Source organism: Lithobates pipiens, unplaced genomic scaffold (assembly GCF_037356315.1).
Source record: "Lithobates pipiens isolate NorthernLeopardFrog02 unplaced genomic scaffold, aLitPip1_a1.2 Scaffold_47, whole genome shotgun sequence".
NCBI lineage: Eukaryota > Metazoa > Chordata > Amphibia > Anura > Ranidae > Lithobates > Lithobates pipiens.
The window spans coordinates 5,442,677-5,460,950 of record NW_027507871.1 but is presented as its reverse complement, the minus strand read 5'-3'; the positions used below and the strand labels follow the sequence as shown (position 1 = coordinate 5,460,950).

Here is an 18,274-nt window from a genome sequence, read left to right as displayed (position 1 = left end):
GAGGAGTTCCAACGGACTTTCCGAACAAACGGACTTGGCCACACACTAAGTTTGTTCGAAAGTCTGTTAATTTTGAACATGATGATGTAAGGAGGGGCTAAAAAAGGAAGCTCAATATCCAGTAGCCAATAGCTTCCCTTGCGTCGTATTTGGTCCGTCGGACCAGCATACAGACGAACGAATTTCCCAATAGGAATTGAGTCTGTCGGACAGATTTGAAGCACGTTCTATTTCTAGGTCCATCTGATTTTTTTAACGAAAAACAATTGGATTAGCCCACACACAATAGGATTGTCCGACGGACTGATTCCATCAGACTTAGTCTCCCGGAGAGTCCGGGCATGTGTACGCGGCATAACATTTACATACCTCCCAACTTTCTGAGATGGGAACGAGGGACACTTATTTGCAAAAGTATGTAGGCATAGGACACACCCCCTGCCATGCCCCCTTAATGGAGAATTACACAACAAAAATGATTGGTTAAACCCACAAGTGCTTATTTTTACCACTGCTATTCCTTTTATACTGGCTTTTGGTATTTACAAATGCAGCAATTTAGAAACTTGATGAAACGTTTAGCACCGGGAAACACTTTTGGATCGATAAATAGTGCAATATATATATATATATAACTATAGATCATACCAAATCAATGGACAAATAAGGAGGAAAGAGGGACAGAGGGACTTTGTTTCAAATCAGTGATAGTCCCTCATAATCCGGGACAGTTGGGGGCTATGCATTTAGCAGAAACTTAGATTTAGCTTTAGTTTGGATTATTCTCCAGAAGCAACAAGAGACGAGCATTTTTCAAAACAGGACTTATTACCTGGCTCAATCCCAAAGTTTTATTGAAGTTTATTATTTTCTTCCATATAGTACATCCGAATACAAAATACATATCTAGACTATTCGTTTTACATCTTGTGCAGTTATAGCTGAATTTTGCAAAGCGTGTTCTACTGGTTACCTGTCTGAAATGCATAAAAGTCCAGCTTTTTTTTCTGGTATTGAAGAGTGGGGGAGGGTTAGAATCTCCATGAAGTCCCCAATGAAGAACCTTCCCGTTAAAACCTTTCGTGTTTTGGGTACTATCAGTACTAACAAGTGAAGGCGAATCTTTTGAGCGGGGATACGGACAGCATTCCCGAATCCCGACCTGCCAGAGTTTCTAACCAACTGTATCTAAAACCTAAAGAAATTGTTTTGGCTGGAGTTCTACCATAAGAAGAGGCCTTCAAAGGCAAGCAGCTGATTTATCAATCTGGCTAACAGTGGCGGGGATATGCTGAGGTGCTGGAGCTTTCAAACAGGGAAGACCCAACAGTACTACCATACTCCATGCAAACTGAAGGAAACCATTTGATTGGTGTTTAACCACTTGCTTACTGGGCACTTAAACCCTCCTCCTGCCCAGACCAATTTTCAGCTTTCAGCGCTGATGCACTTTGAATGACAATTACGCGGTCATACAACACTGTACCCAAATGACATTTTTATCATTTTTTTCCCACAAATAGAGCTTTCTTTTGGTGGTATTTAATTACAGCTCGGAGTTTTATTTTTTGCTAAACAAACAAAAAAAGATGCAAAAAAAAAAAAAAATCATGTTTAATAGTTTGTTATAAAATTTTGCAAACAGGTCATTTTTCTCCTTCATTGAAGTGCGCTGATTAGGCGGCACTGATAGGCTGCACTGGTGGGCACTGATGGGCTGCATTGGTGGGCACTGATAGGCTGCATTGGTGGGCACTGATAGGCTGCACTGGTGGGCACTGATAGGCATAGTTAAGGCGGCACTAATAGGCACAGATAAGGCGGCACCGATGGGCACAGATAAGGCGGCACTGATGGGTAAAGATGGGCACAGATAAGATGGCACGGATGGGTGGCACAGATGGGTGGCACTAAGGGGCACTAATAGGTACCACTGATAGATGGGACTGATGGGCACTGATAGGTGGCACTGATGGGCGGCACTGCTGGGCACCGATGGGCACTGGTAGATGACACTGATGGGCACGGATATGTGGCACTGGGGTGCAGCACCTTTGTTGAGGCAGATTGTGGGCACTGCTGGGTGGCACTGTGGGCACTGCTGGGTGGCACTGTGGGCACTGCTGGGTGGCACTATGGGCACTGCTATGTGGCACTGACGGGGAGCACTTATTTTTTATTGATGTTTAGTGATGAGGGGGCAGGTGGGCACTGGCAGGGGGCAGGTGGGCACTGGCAGGGCTGGCCGTGATCGGGACTGATGTCCCGATCACGGCCGCCAGTGATCGGCTCTTTTTTTTTCTCCTTGCGCTGTCAGCGCGAGGAGGAATAATAGCCGATTACCGGCTCCGTTGTATCACATGACCAGCTGTCATTGGCTGACAGCTGATCACGTGATAAGGGGTCGGGATCGACCCCTTGCTCGGATCGGTGATCAGGCAAGTCTCATAGACTCGCCGATCACAGAGCGCACCACGCGCGCCCCTCAGGGGGCGCGCAGGCCGCTTGTGCACGGTGCGACGTCAATAGACGTAGTCCCGGCAAAGGAGATCCATGCTGTAGCCGTCATTCGGCTATAGCGCGGGTCTCAAGTGGTTAAAGAATAAAGAACTGCGCCGGTTAACGAGCATTATCACTTTATCCAATTAAAGCACTGGACTGCAACGTTGCGCCGCATGTCCACCTACCCTTTCCAAAAAACTTTTTTTGAACATTCATGCCAACACGCCCCAGGGTCCCCAGGCCTTATTTCGGCCATTTATGCCTCTCTGAATGGTCGCCCGCCATCAGCACCCCTCTCTTATATGACTCAATGGGAAAAGGACCTTCAGACCCCAGTAGACCCAGAGGACTGGAGCAGGGCCTGGAAAACAATCACCAAATGCTCGTTCAACACAAATACTCTAGAGGCTGCATATAAAGTAATGTTCCGATGGTATTGGGCACCTGCCCGCACAGCTCGGGCTTTACCTGGGAGTACTGACAGATGCTTCCGCAACTGTGGACAGCGAGGTGATGTTATGCACACATGGTGGGCTTGCCCAAGGCTGGTGGGGTTCTGATCTAGGATTTTTGGTTTGTTGCAGACACTTTTCGACCTTACGATCCGAAGGGACGCTAAGCTAGCTCTCCCACATTGCCCGATACCTGGTTTGCGAAGCCCTCAACAGAAGTTGGCTACTTATTTATTTATAACGGCCAAGCGGACCATTGCCCAAGCCTGGAAGTCCCAACGGGTAGATTTTCAAGGGTTTAAAACCCGCATGACTGATATGTTACTTCAGGAATGTATGTCCAGTATTGTTCATGATTCTCATGCTACATTTCTAAAAATCTGGGAGCCGAGGATCTCCTATGAGTTGCCCGGGCTCCAAGCTGCATGCCTGGGCTTGGTCTAACTCCTCTTGGCGAGGCGCCCACACCCGAACTTTCCCCCTCCTTTCTTCCCCCTCTTTTCTCTCTACCTTTTCTTCTTTTGTTCCCTATCTCTCTTCACTCTTCTTTGTAATCTCTCCTATTGCTAACAAATACTGCTGCCCCCCGTAGAAGGGGGTAGTGGGAGAAGGGCTTGCCCTCCGGAAACGTCGAGGGAACGAGATGCCTGGTTCCGAAGCCAGTCTCGATACCATCCCCTACTCATTTTCCCTCCTTTTCTTCTGTTTATTATAAGTATAATGTGATGGCTGGCCCTTTGGTTTTATATTCATGCTTTGTAGCCCCTGCGAGGGCGCACAAGGAGCAGATTGTAGTCTCTTGTTGATTCCCGTTTATTCAAATTTTCAATAAACATATTGAAACAGAAAGAATAAAGAACTATGGTGGGCAGCAGCTCCTAGCATGCAACCAGGCTTGGCTAAATAATGAAAGGTGGTCATGGACTGGTCACCATAGGTCACTGTTCTTCAGACATTGAACCTGAAAGAAAAAGTCTTCCAACCTCAATTCTATGAAATACCTTTTGGATGAATTGAAATGCCAAGCCAGTCACCAAACATCAGTACCCGACCTAACGAATATTCCTTGGCTTTCCAACAGACACGCTCCATAATCTTGTGAAAAGTCACCCCACCTCAGTAATGATGCTCACGGTTTTGAAATGGTATGTCCAATAACCTCATATAGGTGTGATGGTCAGGTGTGCACACACTTCTGGTCATATAGTGTATATTGTCTCAACCCCAAAAGGATTTTCATTACCAATGTGTCATCGTGCTACCTGTCCATCCTGGGCATACGCCCCCAATGTCCTACCCTGATCCAACTGGATATTCCATTCTCACCGCCATAGCTATCGCAACAGATTGCTGTCAGAGCTAGCGCTATTATACACTATAGTATTGGGACGCCTGCTTTTACACCCACATAAACTTTAATGGCACCCCAGTCTTAGTCCATAGGGTTCAGTATTGAGTTGGCCCCGCCCTTTTCAGCTATAACAGCTTCAACTCTTCCAGGAAGGCCGTCCACAAGATTTAGGAGGGTGTCTATGGGAATGTTTGACCATTCTTCCAGAAGAGCCCATTTGTGAGGTCAGGCGCTGATGTTGGACAAGAAGGCCTGGCTCGCAGTCTCTGCTCTAATTCATCCCAAAGACTTTCTATCGGGTTGAAGTGAGGACTCTGTGCAGGCCAGTCAAGTTCCTCTACCGCAAATTTACTCATCCATGTCTTTATAGACCTTTCTTTGTGCACTGGTGTGCAGTCGTGTTGGATTAGGAAGGGGCCGTCCCCAAACTGTTCCCACAAAGGGAGATCTCCCCAAGAAGACACAGGCAGCAAAAAAGAAATTCCGAATTTCCAGAAATTTGTAAATTTTGAATTTGTGAATTCATAAATTCGTAAATTCGCAATTTCAGGAATTTGTAATTTTGGAAATTTGGAAATTCGTAAATTTCGGAAATTCATAATTTTGGAAATTCAAAATTCGTAATTTCGGAAATTCATAATTTCGGAAATTTCGAAATTAACGAATTTGTCAAAATTCATTAAAAACCTAATTTGGAACTAAACAATTTGCACATGTCTAATGGCAACGGCCACAACAGGAGGCAGAAAAGATGCAGTAAGAAATTTATATTTTTGCTAAATTGATCATGATTTTTGTATTTCATTAGTAATAATGCTAGGATCAATTAAAAAAATAATACATTCTTTAGCTGGAGCTCCGCTTTAACCTTACAAAGCGTTCAACCCTCCTCTATATTAATCCCCAAAAGTTTTGGTTTTACATACACTTTAACTGTTCAGATGGCCTTTTATCCAATCAATGTAATTGTTGACTTTGGTGTAATACCCATAGCCGGTACCACAACCAATACCCCAAGACACAATACCCGTGGCCACCCACGTGTCCCCGTTTAGAGAGGCATATGGCCCCCCACTGTCTCCTTGGCACGAGTCTTGCTGAAGTTTGTCGGCCCCTGGAAATCCGGCACAGAACATGTTCTCTGTGAATTTCTCCCCATTGATTTCACTGCTTAAAGGAAACTTGCTTAGTTTGTTATTTAGATGTTCCTGGCACTTGACCCGCTGGACCATGGGCAAAGCCACGTATTTCAGAAGGTTGGAAATTTTGTTCTTCTCCGTCATGCCGAAACTCGTCACCGTCTTCGGGGAGGCAGATAGGAGAAGTGTTCTCATCCATGGTGACGGGATCGTTCAGGCGAATCAGAGCGATGTCGTGGTCCTGGTAGCCGGGCTTATAACTTGGATGCACATGAACTTCCCGAACGGCGAGGTTACCTCGTTGTATCAGCTTCTCCACATCCATGTCACCGATGAAAACCTGCAGGTTATTGACGTCATCTGGATTGGCTTGGTCTACCTTTGCCCTTATCATGTCGGCAGCCGTCATCACCCAATGTTCTCCTATCAGAATGCCACCCCCACGCCCATTTTTAATCAGATAAACTTGCCAAGGGAAGTTCCCCACTTCCGCATCCGCACCATTGATAATGCGGCCATGTCCGGTGACGGGATTTGAAGGCTTTCCGCACACTGTGGGCAAAAGAGCTCACAATTAATCACCTGACATCAGAACTATAGCAATCCAAAGATATGCTAGATCACAGTTTGTTAAAGCAATATTCACCCACATTTAACCCCCGTCCACCGGGGCCCCTTCAGTGTGTTTGTCAATATTTTATGGTCTGTCAGTGCTAAAGCGTACCTGCACTATATTACCAAAAGTATTGGGACACCTGTCTTTACACGCACATGAACTTTAATGGCGTCCCAGTCTTAGTCTGTAGGGTTCAATATTGAGTTGGCCCACCCTTGATCATCCATGTCTTTATGGACCTTGCTTTGTGCACTGGTCCAAATCATTTGGTGGAGGGGGGGATTATGGTGTAGGGGGAGGGGGATTATGTTGGGGGGGTTGTTTTTCAGGGGTTAGGCTTGGCCCCTTAGTTCCAGTGAAGGGAAACTCTTGAGGCATCAGCATACCAAGACATTTTGGACATTTTCATGCTCCCAACTTTCTGGGAACAGTTTGGGGACGGCCCCTTCCTGTTACAACATGACTGCCCACCTGCGCACAAACCAAGGTCCATAAAGACAAGGGAGAGCGAGTTTGGAGTGGAGGAACTTGACTGGCCTTCAAAGGGTCCTGACCTCATCCCGATAGAACACCTTTGGGATGAATTAGAGCAGAGACCGCAAGCAAGACCTTCTTGTCCAACATCAGTGCCTGACCTCACAAATGCTCTTCTGGAAGAACGGTCAAACATTCCCATAGACACCCTCCTAAACCTTGTGAACGGCCTTCCCAGAAGAGGTGAAGCTGTTATAGCTACAAAGGTTGGGCCAACTCAATATTGAACCCTACGAACTAAGACTGGGATGCCATTAAAGTTCATGTGCGTGTAAAGGCAGGTGTCCCAATACTTTTGGTAATATAGTGTATTTGTCAATATTTCAATGTCTGTCAATTTTAAAGTGTACCTACAACCAAGAACAAGAATGTCATATATCACTCGGGGTCTACCAGTCCTTAGATGTGGTGGCTGCATTCGTTTTTTTTGTTGAGTCTTTTATTTATTTAGTCTTTATACTTTATCAGGCAGCACAGTGATTAGCGCCCCTGCCTTGCACTAGGGTCCATGTTCTGAATCCCAATCGGTGCCCTATCTGCATGGAGTTTGCATACCCCTCCTTGTGCTTGAGTGGGTTTTTCTCCAAAGACATGCTGTTTGGCCAATTTAGACAGGAGCCAATGAACCTGTGTATGTGTATGGAACTTAGACTGTAAGCCCTTTGAGGGTAGAAACCATTGTAAATGTACAATTTGTAAAACACTAGTTGGCACTATATAAATACCCAAAATAAATATTATCCTCTGGTGATCCGAATGCCGCGTACACACAATCAGACTATCCGGCGGGCTTAGTCTGGCGGACAAACCGCCGTAAAGTCCACCGGACTTTCCAAACGAGCGGACCTGCCCACACATGTGACTTTTCCGGCAGACTAAGTCTGGCGCACATAGTCCGCCGGATTATCCGCCGTACTTTGGAAATGAACGGACTCGCCCACACACACGGAGGAAAGCCCGTTCATTTTGAGCGCGGCTCCAGGTAGCCGGGACCAGCAAAGGAAGAGTCGCTGGCCCCGTCACCTGGCATGGAGTTAAAGGGGAAACCCTACGCCGAAAAAACAGTCCCCCCCAGGTCCATATCAGACCCTTATCCGAGCAAGCAACCCGGCCGGTCAGGAAAGGGGGTGGGGACGAGCGAGCGCCCCCCCCCCCCCTGAGCCGTACCAGGCTGCGTGCCCTCAACTTGGGGGGGTACTTTGGGGAAGGGGGGGCCGCGCGGCCCCCCCCACCCCAAAGCACCTTGTCCCCATGTTGATGAGGACAAGGGCCTCTTCCCGACAACCCTGGCCGTTGGTTGTCGGGGTCTGCGGGCGGGGGGCTTATCGGAATCCGTGAGCCCCCTTTAATAAGGGGGCCCCCGGATCCCAGCCCCCCACCCTATGTGAATGAGTATGGGGTACAATGTACCCCTACCCATTCATCTGTGAAAAAATGAAGAATGAATGAAGACCCCCGGAGCTGTGCAATAAACTATTTTAACCCTTGTGTGTTGTGTTTTTTTTACATTTCACAGGTGAATGGGTAGGGGTACATTGTATCCCATACTCATTCACATAGGGTGGGGGGCCGGGATCCGGGGGCCCCCTTATTAAAGGGGGCTCCCGGATTCCGATAAGCCCCCCACCCGCAGACCCCAACAACCAACGGCCAGGGTTGTCGGAAAGAGGCCCTTGTCCTCATCAACATGGGGACACGGTGCTTTGGGGTGGGGGGGCCGCGCGGCCCCCCCTTCCCCAAGGCACCCCCCCATGTTGAGGGCACGTGGCCTGGTAGGGCTCAGGAGGGGGGGGCACTCGCTTGTCCCCCCCCTTTCCTGGCCGGCCGGGTTGCGTGCTCGGATAAGGGTCTGATATGGACCTGGGGGGGGCCCCCACGCCGTTTTTTAACTCCATACCAGGTAACGGGGCCAGCGATGCTTCCTTGGCTGGTCTCGGCTACCTGGAGCCGCGCTCAAAATGAACGGACTTTTCTCCGTGCGGGAAAAGTCCGTTCATTTCAAAAGTACGGCGGACTGGCACACACACGACCGTATTGTCCGCCGGACTGCGAGTCTGGCGTACATATTTTGGTGCAAAACTACTTTCTTAGTCCGCTGGACTTTTGGGTAAAAAAAGTCCGCCGGAACCCACACACGGGCGGATTGTCCGGCGGACTCTGCCTGACTTTTCCACCGGATTGTTTGATCGTGTGTACGAGGCATAAGAAAGACACACTTCCAGCGTGGAACGCCCCAGCGGAAGTGACGTCACCGGGAGGAATGTAGAAAGCGCTGGAGGCTCCGAGCACAAATCGGACACATTTGGCTCTCCTCCTGGTGACGTCACTTCCGCTGGTTGGCGTGGACTTCCTGAATCTGCAGGGCATCCGTGCCTTTCCCTACCGTCTCCAAGCTGTCCGGACCACCAAGAGAAGCCTGCAGGACGGAGACGAGCTGCCGACTTTTATCATGTGATGGGCGACCTTTCCCAATGACTGGGAGTCTTTTTAATCTTGTGTTAATAAATCTTACTTTTTAATACAGCATTTAGGGGGCACCCCCTCTTCCTATATTCTGGTAGGATTAAAGCAAGTAGAAGAAAAAAGAAAAAGAAAAAAATAGGAAAGAACAAGTAGGAAAGAAATAAAAAGGAGAAGGATGAAGAAGAAAGAATAAAGGAGAAAAAAGAAGAAGAAGGAAGGAAAAAATAGAGACGAAAGATAGGATGGAGAAGGAGGAAAGGGGAAGAAGAAGGAGAAAGAAGAAGGAAGAAGAAAAATTAAGTAGAAAGAAAAACAGAAGTGATGAAGAAAAAATAAAGGAAGAAAAAAGGAGAAGTAGGAGGAGGAAAAAGAAAGAAAAAAAGAAGAAAGGGAGGATGGAGAAGAAGAAAGGGCAAGAAGAAGGAGAAAGAAGAAAGAAGAAGGAATAAGAATGAAGTAGAAAGAAAAAGGAAAAAGAAGAAGTAGAAAAAAGAAAGAATGAAAAGAAAAAAGAGAAGTAGGAGGAGGAAGAAGAAAGAAAAAAAGAAGAGGAAAGGGAGGATGGAGAAGAAAGAAGAAAGAGGTAAAAGAATGAGAAAGGCGGCAGAAGAAGAAAGTTGAGAAAAGAAGAAGGAAGTAGAGGAGGAAAGAACATGAGGAGGAAGAAAGAAGAAGAAGGAAGAAGAAGAAGAAATATGAAGAATGAAAAAAAAGAAAGAAAAAGAAGAAGGAAGAAGAAAGGAGAAAAAGAAAGAAATGAAAGAAGATTAAAGAAGAAGAATGAAGAAAAAAAGAGAGGAAGAATGAAGTGGAAAGAACAGAAAGGAAGAAAAAGAAAGAAAGTTGGAGGGAGAAGAAAGAAAGAAGAAGAAAGGGAGGATAGGGAAGAAGGAAGAAGAAGGTGATAGAAGAGAAAAGAAGAATAAATAACAATGAAGAAAAAGAAAGAAGAAGGAAGAAGAATGAAGAAAAAAGAAAGAAGAAAGAAAGAAGAGGGAACGAAAGTAGAAATAGGCAAAAGAAGAATAAAGGAGAGAGAAGTAGAAAGAAGATTTTCACTTTATGGCTCCATGCACTCTGTATGTTATAATAACGTCATAAAAACGCCAGTAGCTTTGCAGTGAGTTCTGCAACGTTTTTGCGCTACATTCTTCAGCGTTAGAGTCTTTTAACATTTTTTTTTCCAATGGATCAAAAACGTTACAAAATGCTGATGAGTGGCATTTTTGAACATTTATCAGCTGAAAAATTTCCTCTCAGAACCCCCTAGGGGTTATTTTTACAGCCAAAAACAGTTGTTAATAAACTATGTGTGAGCGGACACATGGGAGAACACGGATACATGGGAGAACACGGACACATGGGAGAACACGGACACATGGGAGAACAGGGACACATAGGAGAACACGGATACATAGGAGAACACGGACACATAGGGGAACAGGGACACATAGGAGAACACGGATACATAGGAGGACACGGACACATAGGAGAACACGGACACATAGGAGAACACGGATACATAGGAGAACACGGACACATGGGAGAACACGGACACATGGGAGAACACGGATACATGGGAGAACACGGACACATGGGAGAACACGGATACATGGGAGAACACGGACACATGGGAGAACACGGACACATGGGAGAACACGGACACATGGGAGAACACGGACACATGGGAGAACACGGACACATAGGAGAACACGGACACATGGGAGAACACGGACACATGGGAGAACAGGGACACATAGGAGAACACGGATACATAGGAGAACACGGACACATAGGAGAACAGGGACACATAGGAGAACACGGACACATAGGAGAACAGGGACACATAGGAGAACACGGATACATAGGAGGACACGGACACATAGGAGAACACGGACACATAGGAGAACACGGATACATAGGAGGACACGGACACATGGGAGAACACGGATACATAGGAGAACACGGACACATGGGAGAACAGGGACACATAGGAGAACACGGATACATAGGAGAACACGGACACATAGGAGAACACGGACACATAGGAGAACACGGATACATAGGAGAACACGGACACATGGGAGAACAGGGACACATAGGAGAACACGGATACATAGGAGAACACGGACACATAGGAGAACACGGATACATAGGAGAACACGGATACATAGGAGAACACGGACACATGGGAGAACACGGACACATGGGAGAACACGGATACATGGGAGAACACGGACACATGGGAGAACACGGATACATGGGAGAACACGGACACATGGGAGAACACGGACACATGGGAGAACACGGACACATGGGAGAACACGGACACATGGGAGAACACGGACACATGGGAGAACACGGACACATAGGAGAACACGGACACATGGGAGAACACGGACACATGGGAGAACAGGGACACATAGGAGAACACGGATACATAGGAGAACACGGACACATAGGAGAACAGGGACACATAGGAGAACACGGACACATAGGAGAACAGGGACACATAGGAGAACACGGATACATAGGAGGACACGGACACATAGGAGAACACGGACACATAGGAGAACACGGATACATAGGAGGACACGGACACATGGGAGAACACGGATACATAGGAGAACACGGACACATGGGAGAACAGGGACACATAGGAGAACACGGATACATAGGAGAACACGGACACATAGGAGAACACGGACACATAGGAGAACACGGATACATAGGAGAACACGGACACATGGGAGAACAGGGACACATAGGAGAACACGGATACATAGGAGAACACGGACACATAGGAGAACAGGGACACATTGGAGAACACGGATACATAGGAGGACACGGACACATAGGAGAACACGGACACATAGGAGAACACGGATACATAGGAGGACACAGACACATGGGAGAACACGGACACATGGGAGAACACGGACACATAGGAGAACACGGACACATGGGAGAACACGGACACATAGGAGAACACGGATACATAGGAGGACACGGACACATAGGAGAACACGGACACATAGGAGAACACGGATACATAGGAGGACACGAACACATGGGAGAACACGGACACATGGGAGAACACGGACACATAGGAGAACAGGGACACATAGGAGAACAGGGACACATAGGAGAACACGGATACATAGGAGAACACGGACACATAGGAGAACAGGGACACATAGGAGAACACGGATACATAGGAGGACACGGACACATAGGAGAACACGGACACATAGGAGAACAGGGACACATAGGAGAACACGGACACATAGGAGAACACGGACACATAGGAGAACACGGATACATAGGAGAACACGGATACATAGGAGGACATGGACACATGGGAGAACACGGACACATAGGAGAACAGGGACACATAGGAGGACACGGACACATAGGAGAACACGGACACATAGGAGAACAGGGACACATAGGAGAACAGGGACACATAGGAGAACAGGGACACATAGGGGAACACGGATACATAGGAGAACACGGACACATAGGAGAACATGGACACATAGGAGAACAGGGACACATAGGAGGACACGGACACATAGGAGAACATGCTGGAAAGTATATTGACTGTAGAAAAAAACATCTGAAACCAAAAACAGCCGCTGTAAAAAAACGTCCAAAAATGTCCAGTGTGTGTGAGGACTAAAAAATAAGCCCTTTCAGTTTTTTTAGGCGGATCTGAACGGACGCTCCATACAGGTCTATGGAGAGACGGATGTCAGCGATGACATGTCCGCTGACATCCGACCCGCTCCGATCCGCTAAAATGTGACGGATGGAAACCCCATTTTTTCTCATCCGTCTGGCGGACTCTCCGGTCCGTCTTCATCCCATCCCCCATAGAGGAGAGCGGCGCTCTGACAGCTCTCTCCCTACACGGTGTGCAGAGACCGACCCGTCATCTGTCTGCTCTGCGCGGACTGACGGAGCGATCCCCCCGCTGAGCACAGCGGAGCCCGGACACGTCCGCGGGAAAGGGCCCTAAAAGATCTACATATTATTGGCAGTTTGCTACATTTCAGCCCATGGTGGTATTTCCTGAACTCCCCCTGGTCAGTGCAGGCGGTGAATATGGAGGACGGTATTTGTAGTCTAATAATGTACCTGGTACACAAAGGGGAATGTGGACTCCTCCATTCACATCCTTCCAGATTCGATCCTCTCTACAGGTGAACTCAGCTGGAGAACATACAAACATCATGGCATTAGTACAGGTAAGAGGATTTTCTGGGGTCATCATTATCAGTATAGATCAGAGCAGCGCCATCTCATTGACTTGTAGAGCTGTGAAGCAAAACCTCTGTGCAGAGCTACAAAAGCAAGAAATAGGGTTCAGATACCTTACAGCAAAATACAGCTGCCAACATGTCCACATGGAATATCACACTATATATATATAGAGAGAGAGAGAGAGAGAGAGAGAGAGAGACAGGTTTTCAAACGAAACGCCAGAGAAAAAAACGATTTGTACAAGTTATTTTGGCTCAGCTTAGTTTTGGTATCTAACATTTGGAGAGGTGCCGGGGACGCTACAGCTAGCGGTTGTATTCTGTGACGGATACAGTGTGCACTATGATCCTCTAGGCCCCCCCCTTCACTGATAGGGGGGTCACTTGCTTAGCACCCCGTCCATCAGGAAAACATCTTTCATCAGACAAGGCATTCTGTGATCGGACGAAGGGAGAAGAGAGAAAGATGAAAATCGCTGTCAACCCCCGTCCAATCACAGAACACCTTGTATTCCTCTGTAATAAAAAGGTATTTTTTTACATGGAGGAGGTGCTGAGTGAGCGACTCCCTACCCCCCCCATCATGGCTGTACAAGATGGGAAGTTGCAGCAGCAGCACCCGGAACATCGTAGCTTACAATGCATCTGTCACAGAATACAACTGAGAATTTCCGCATCCATGGCTGCCCTCTGGAATAAGCTGGAACAATCTAATATTTTTTTTCCCCCGGAGTTCCAATTTACAATATTACTGCAGATCGATGAGCTTATTTACATCAAGGTTAGCTCCATGACATGTACGGACGCGTTTTCACGTTGTGGTGAAACGCGTCAGTGGAGGCAGATCGCAGGCGGGGCCTCTCTTTGTGCTTGTTGTCCGGGAAACAATAAAGCATTGTTGGGTCATTGGTTTACAGCTGGTTCTTTTGCTGGGAGGAGCGTAGATGAGTTACACCTGATGCCCCCACCTGTGTTTATAGATCCCAACAGATCCCGAGGGTGTGGGACTGTGGAGATTTCCCTTGGAACTCCTACCCTGGAGACACAACAGGAAGTGAGAAGAAATTTCTCCAATGTAATGGATATCCCCTCTAAGGGCACATCCACACAGGTGTATGGGGCAGTCAAAGCAAGCCAAACTTTTACTGCCCCCCCCACCTAGAAAAAAGGACATGCAGCCACTCAGTAAAAGTTCAAAATTTTAGGTTCCCGGTAGTGTTCATCCGGCATTGCTGAACGTGATTTATTCAAGTTAATGGTGCCGCCCTGCAATCACCACATGCCGGGGCAGATGAGGAGAGGGTTATGACAAGCAAGGAGGGGGGTGGGCTAGGGAATGGACTCTTCCTGGAGTAGTCAAATTTCCTAGTAAGTTCAAATTGGAAGTGAATAATAATCCAATTACTTTACTTTAAAAAGTAAGCATAAAAAATACTCGACTATTCTATGTTTTCACCTGCAATGGTTTAAGTTGGCGACGGGGTCGCTTTAAAGTTGAACCCCAAGTATGTATTTTTATGGTATAGTCCAGATTGGACCAATACATATTCCATACCTGGTGGACCGATGTGGTAGTTGGTCTTACTACAGTGATCCTTGCTGGATTCTGGGTCCAGGGCCCTTCTGCATATTGGGGGGGGGGGGGGCACTCACTTATCACAACCACCACTCCAAGAATGCAAGGCATTCTCTGTTGGATGAGGATGTGGTGATGTCACGGTCACAACCTCGCCCAATCAGAAAATTCTGTGAATTAATTAAAAAAAATGAATGGTAGCCATGCCAAAAGAGTGACCCTCTGTGAACACTGTGCAGAAGGGCAGATGCTCAGCACAGGGCCCAGAAGATAGTGGTGATCACTGTAGTAGCTGTAGTAGTCCCTCGGGTATGGAATATGTATAATTACATTGGTCCAAGCTAGGACTATGCAATAAGAAAAATAATACCTGGAGGTCATCCCTAAAGGGGCCACCCAGTTACCTTGAACTGGTGAGCTCTGGAAGAGATTCTAATTAGATGCAGTAGATGCAAACCCTACCACTGCTTGAATACAGCAGGAACTCAAACCTATACCAGTCCATGAGTGCCCGGAGACCCACACTACTAGCTTATAACCCAGTCCATGAGTGCCCGGAGACCCACCACTACCAGCTTATAACCCAGTCCATGAGTGCCCGGAGACCCACCACTACCAGCTTATAACCCAGTCCATGAGTGCCCGGAGACCCACCACTACCAGCTTATAACCCAGTCCATGAGTGCCCAGAGACGCACACTACTAGCTTGGAGCTCAGGATGTAGACCCCATAATGTCCAATCCATCTAAACCCCTTTATAAATATGGTGGGAAAATAAAACTTATATCAGGACATGAGAGCCTAAAGACCCACACTACTAACATGGTGTAGACTCCATAATGTCCCCTGGCACCCAAACCCCAATACTAATAAAAATCAAACCGATATCAGGACCTGAGTGCCCGGAGACCCACACTACTAGCATGGTGCCAGAATTTAGACCCCCTAATGTCCTCTCCACCCAAACCCCTTTATAAATATTGCAGAAGAAAAAACCTCTACCAGGACCGGAGTGCCCAGAGACCCACACTACCAGCATGGAGCCCAGGATGTGGACCCCATAATGTCCCCTCCATCCACCATAATGTCCCCTCCATTCACCATAATGTCCCCTCCATTCACCATAATGTCCGCTCCATCCACCATAATGTCCTCTCCATCCAAAACCCTTTATAAATATGGCAGAAGAAAAACTTATACCAGGACCTGAGTGCCCAGAGACCCACACTACTAGCTTGGAGCCCAGGATGTGGACCCCATAATGTCCTCTCCATTGACCATAATGTCCTCTCCATTGACTATAATGTCCTCTCCATTGACTATAATGTCCTCTCCATTGACTATAATGTCCTCTCCATCCAAAACCCTTTATAAATACAGAAGAAAAATCAAACATATACCAAGACATAGGTTCCCAGAGACCCAAACTACTAGCATAGTGCCCAAGATGCAGATCCCATAATTTCCCCTCCATCCAAACCTCCTTATAACAGAATTGACCATCATGTGCGTACCGCTGTCTCCCTGGGTCACCATCTTGTAGTACGGCTCATTACAGCTGTAGGTGATGGCGGAGAGGTAGGTCAGTGTGTTGGGTTCAGTCAGGAAGGTGTATCGACCATTGCGCAGATTGTCCGGACTCTTACAGCTGACGACTGCAAAAAAAAACAGAGAGGTGTAATACTGACAGTGATTGGCTGTGACAGGAACACCAGAGCGGCTCCAACAATGCTGAGGGCGTAACATACACGTCAGTTCTGACACTGACCGCCATAACTTTCACATCCCAGACACCAATTATACACAACAGAGAATGTTATTGCCCGAAATACTATGAAAATAATGACATTAAAAAAGATACAAGAAAAAACAGAAAATTTATGTCAAAATACTTACCGTAATTTTCATTTCCTGATGGACTCCATGGCAGCCAACGTGTGGGTTTAGTCCCGCCTCCATTACCCTATTGGACGATACTCCCATAAATCTTTGCTTCCTGCCAGAGGCCGTGTTCGGTAACTATCCTACTCCAGCCATTTGGGAGGGAACTCCTGCTGCCATGGAGTCCATCAGGAAAGGAAAATTATGGTAAGTATTTTGACATAAATTTTCAGTTTTCCTGACAGACTCCATGGCAGCCAACGTGTGGGAAATAACTCGCCAAAACACACCCGGGTGGGCAAAATGCTGAATAAACAAAGATTTATTTGACACCGTCAACCGACAAAACTTTAACACCAAAGTCAACTGAGGATAGAGTCGCTGGCTCAACACAATAATGAGACATAAAGGTGTGTATTGAAGACCACGAAGCCGCCCTGCATATAACGTCAAGAGCCACATGGCGAGAGGCCGCCCACGAGGTAGAAAGAGTTCTGGTTGAATGCGCCGTTACCGCCTGAGGAGGAGCGAAGCCCTTTTCTCTGTATGCCCATTGGATTGCTTGAACTATCCATGTCGCAATTGATCTGACTGATGCCCTAGTGCCCTTGTTCTTCCCACAGAACAGAACGAACAGGAAATCCGACTGTCGGAATGGAGCTGTAGCTTCCAAGTATCGCTTTAATGAGCGACCAACATCAAGTGGATGAACCTCTGAGGAACCCGAGGATCTGAATGTGGGCAGAGAGATTTCCTGATTCTCGTCAAAAACCGAGGTGACCTTAGGGTTTGACCCCAACATTGGAACTAGGACCACCCTGTCCAGAAAAAAGTTAGAAAGGTTTCTTTGACTCCTAGAACCTGGATCTCTGAGACCTTCTTTGCCGAGGTGACCACCAACAGTTTCTTCGTTTTTCCATAGGCCAGCTTCATTTACAGTTTACTTGCCTTCCCTTCGGTCTGTCAACCTCTCCTCGTACATTCTCGAAGGTCCTGCTAGCAGTCTAGCAGTCGTAGCATTATTGTGAATCAGGAAAATCCGGATTCATCATTATCTGGACGATTTGCTTCTTCTGGCTCAGGACAGAGATTGTCTCTTGAAACACAGGGATCAAGTCATCACAACCCTCAAGGAATTCGGGTGGCTCCTGAATTTAGAGACGAGCCAGTTAGTTCCTGCGCAGTCTCTCGTGTCCCTCGGAGCTCTTTTCAACACGGAAAGAGGTACCATCTCTCTGCCCAAGGAGAAGGTTGCAGTTGTGCAGGACAGGATTCGCCTGGCTCTCTCTTCTTCTCGTCTCAGTGCTCTTTATTGCCTAAAGATCATAGGCACCATGGTGTCAACCATACCGATGGTGAAGTGGGCACAATGGAGGATGTGCCCCTTTCAGATGGGTTTCCTTCGCCAATAGTTGGGAGAGAAAGTCCAGTCCATCGATATCACTCAGACCATGAGAGCTTCCCTCCTCTGGGGGCTTCATCGGGAGAACCTGT

General features: G+C 47.2%; 1 protein-coding gene across 1 annotated transcript in view; it reads right to left on the bottom strand.

Annotated features, from left to right (window-relative positions):
- Positions 1-825: 825 nt before the first annotated feature.
- Positions 826-18,274, bottom strand: part of LOC143956968 (complement C1r-A subcomponent-like) — a 105,230-nt gene continuing 87,781 nt past the window's right edge. The window contains 4 exon segments of the mRNA XM_077467143.1: positions 826-5,595; positions 5,597-5,996; positions 13,198-13,272; positions 16,414-16,554. Of these exon segments, the coding sequence (XP_077323269.1) occupies positions 5,235-5,595; positions 5,597-5,996; positions 13,198-13,272; positions 16,414-16,554 (977 nt within the window). The 3' untranslated portion in view covers positions 826-5,234.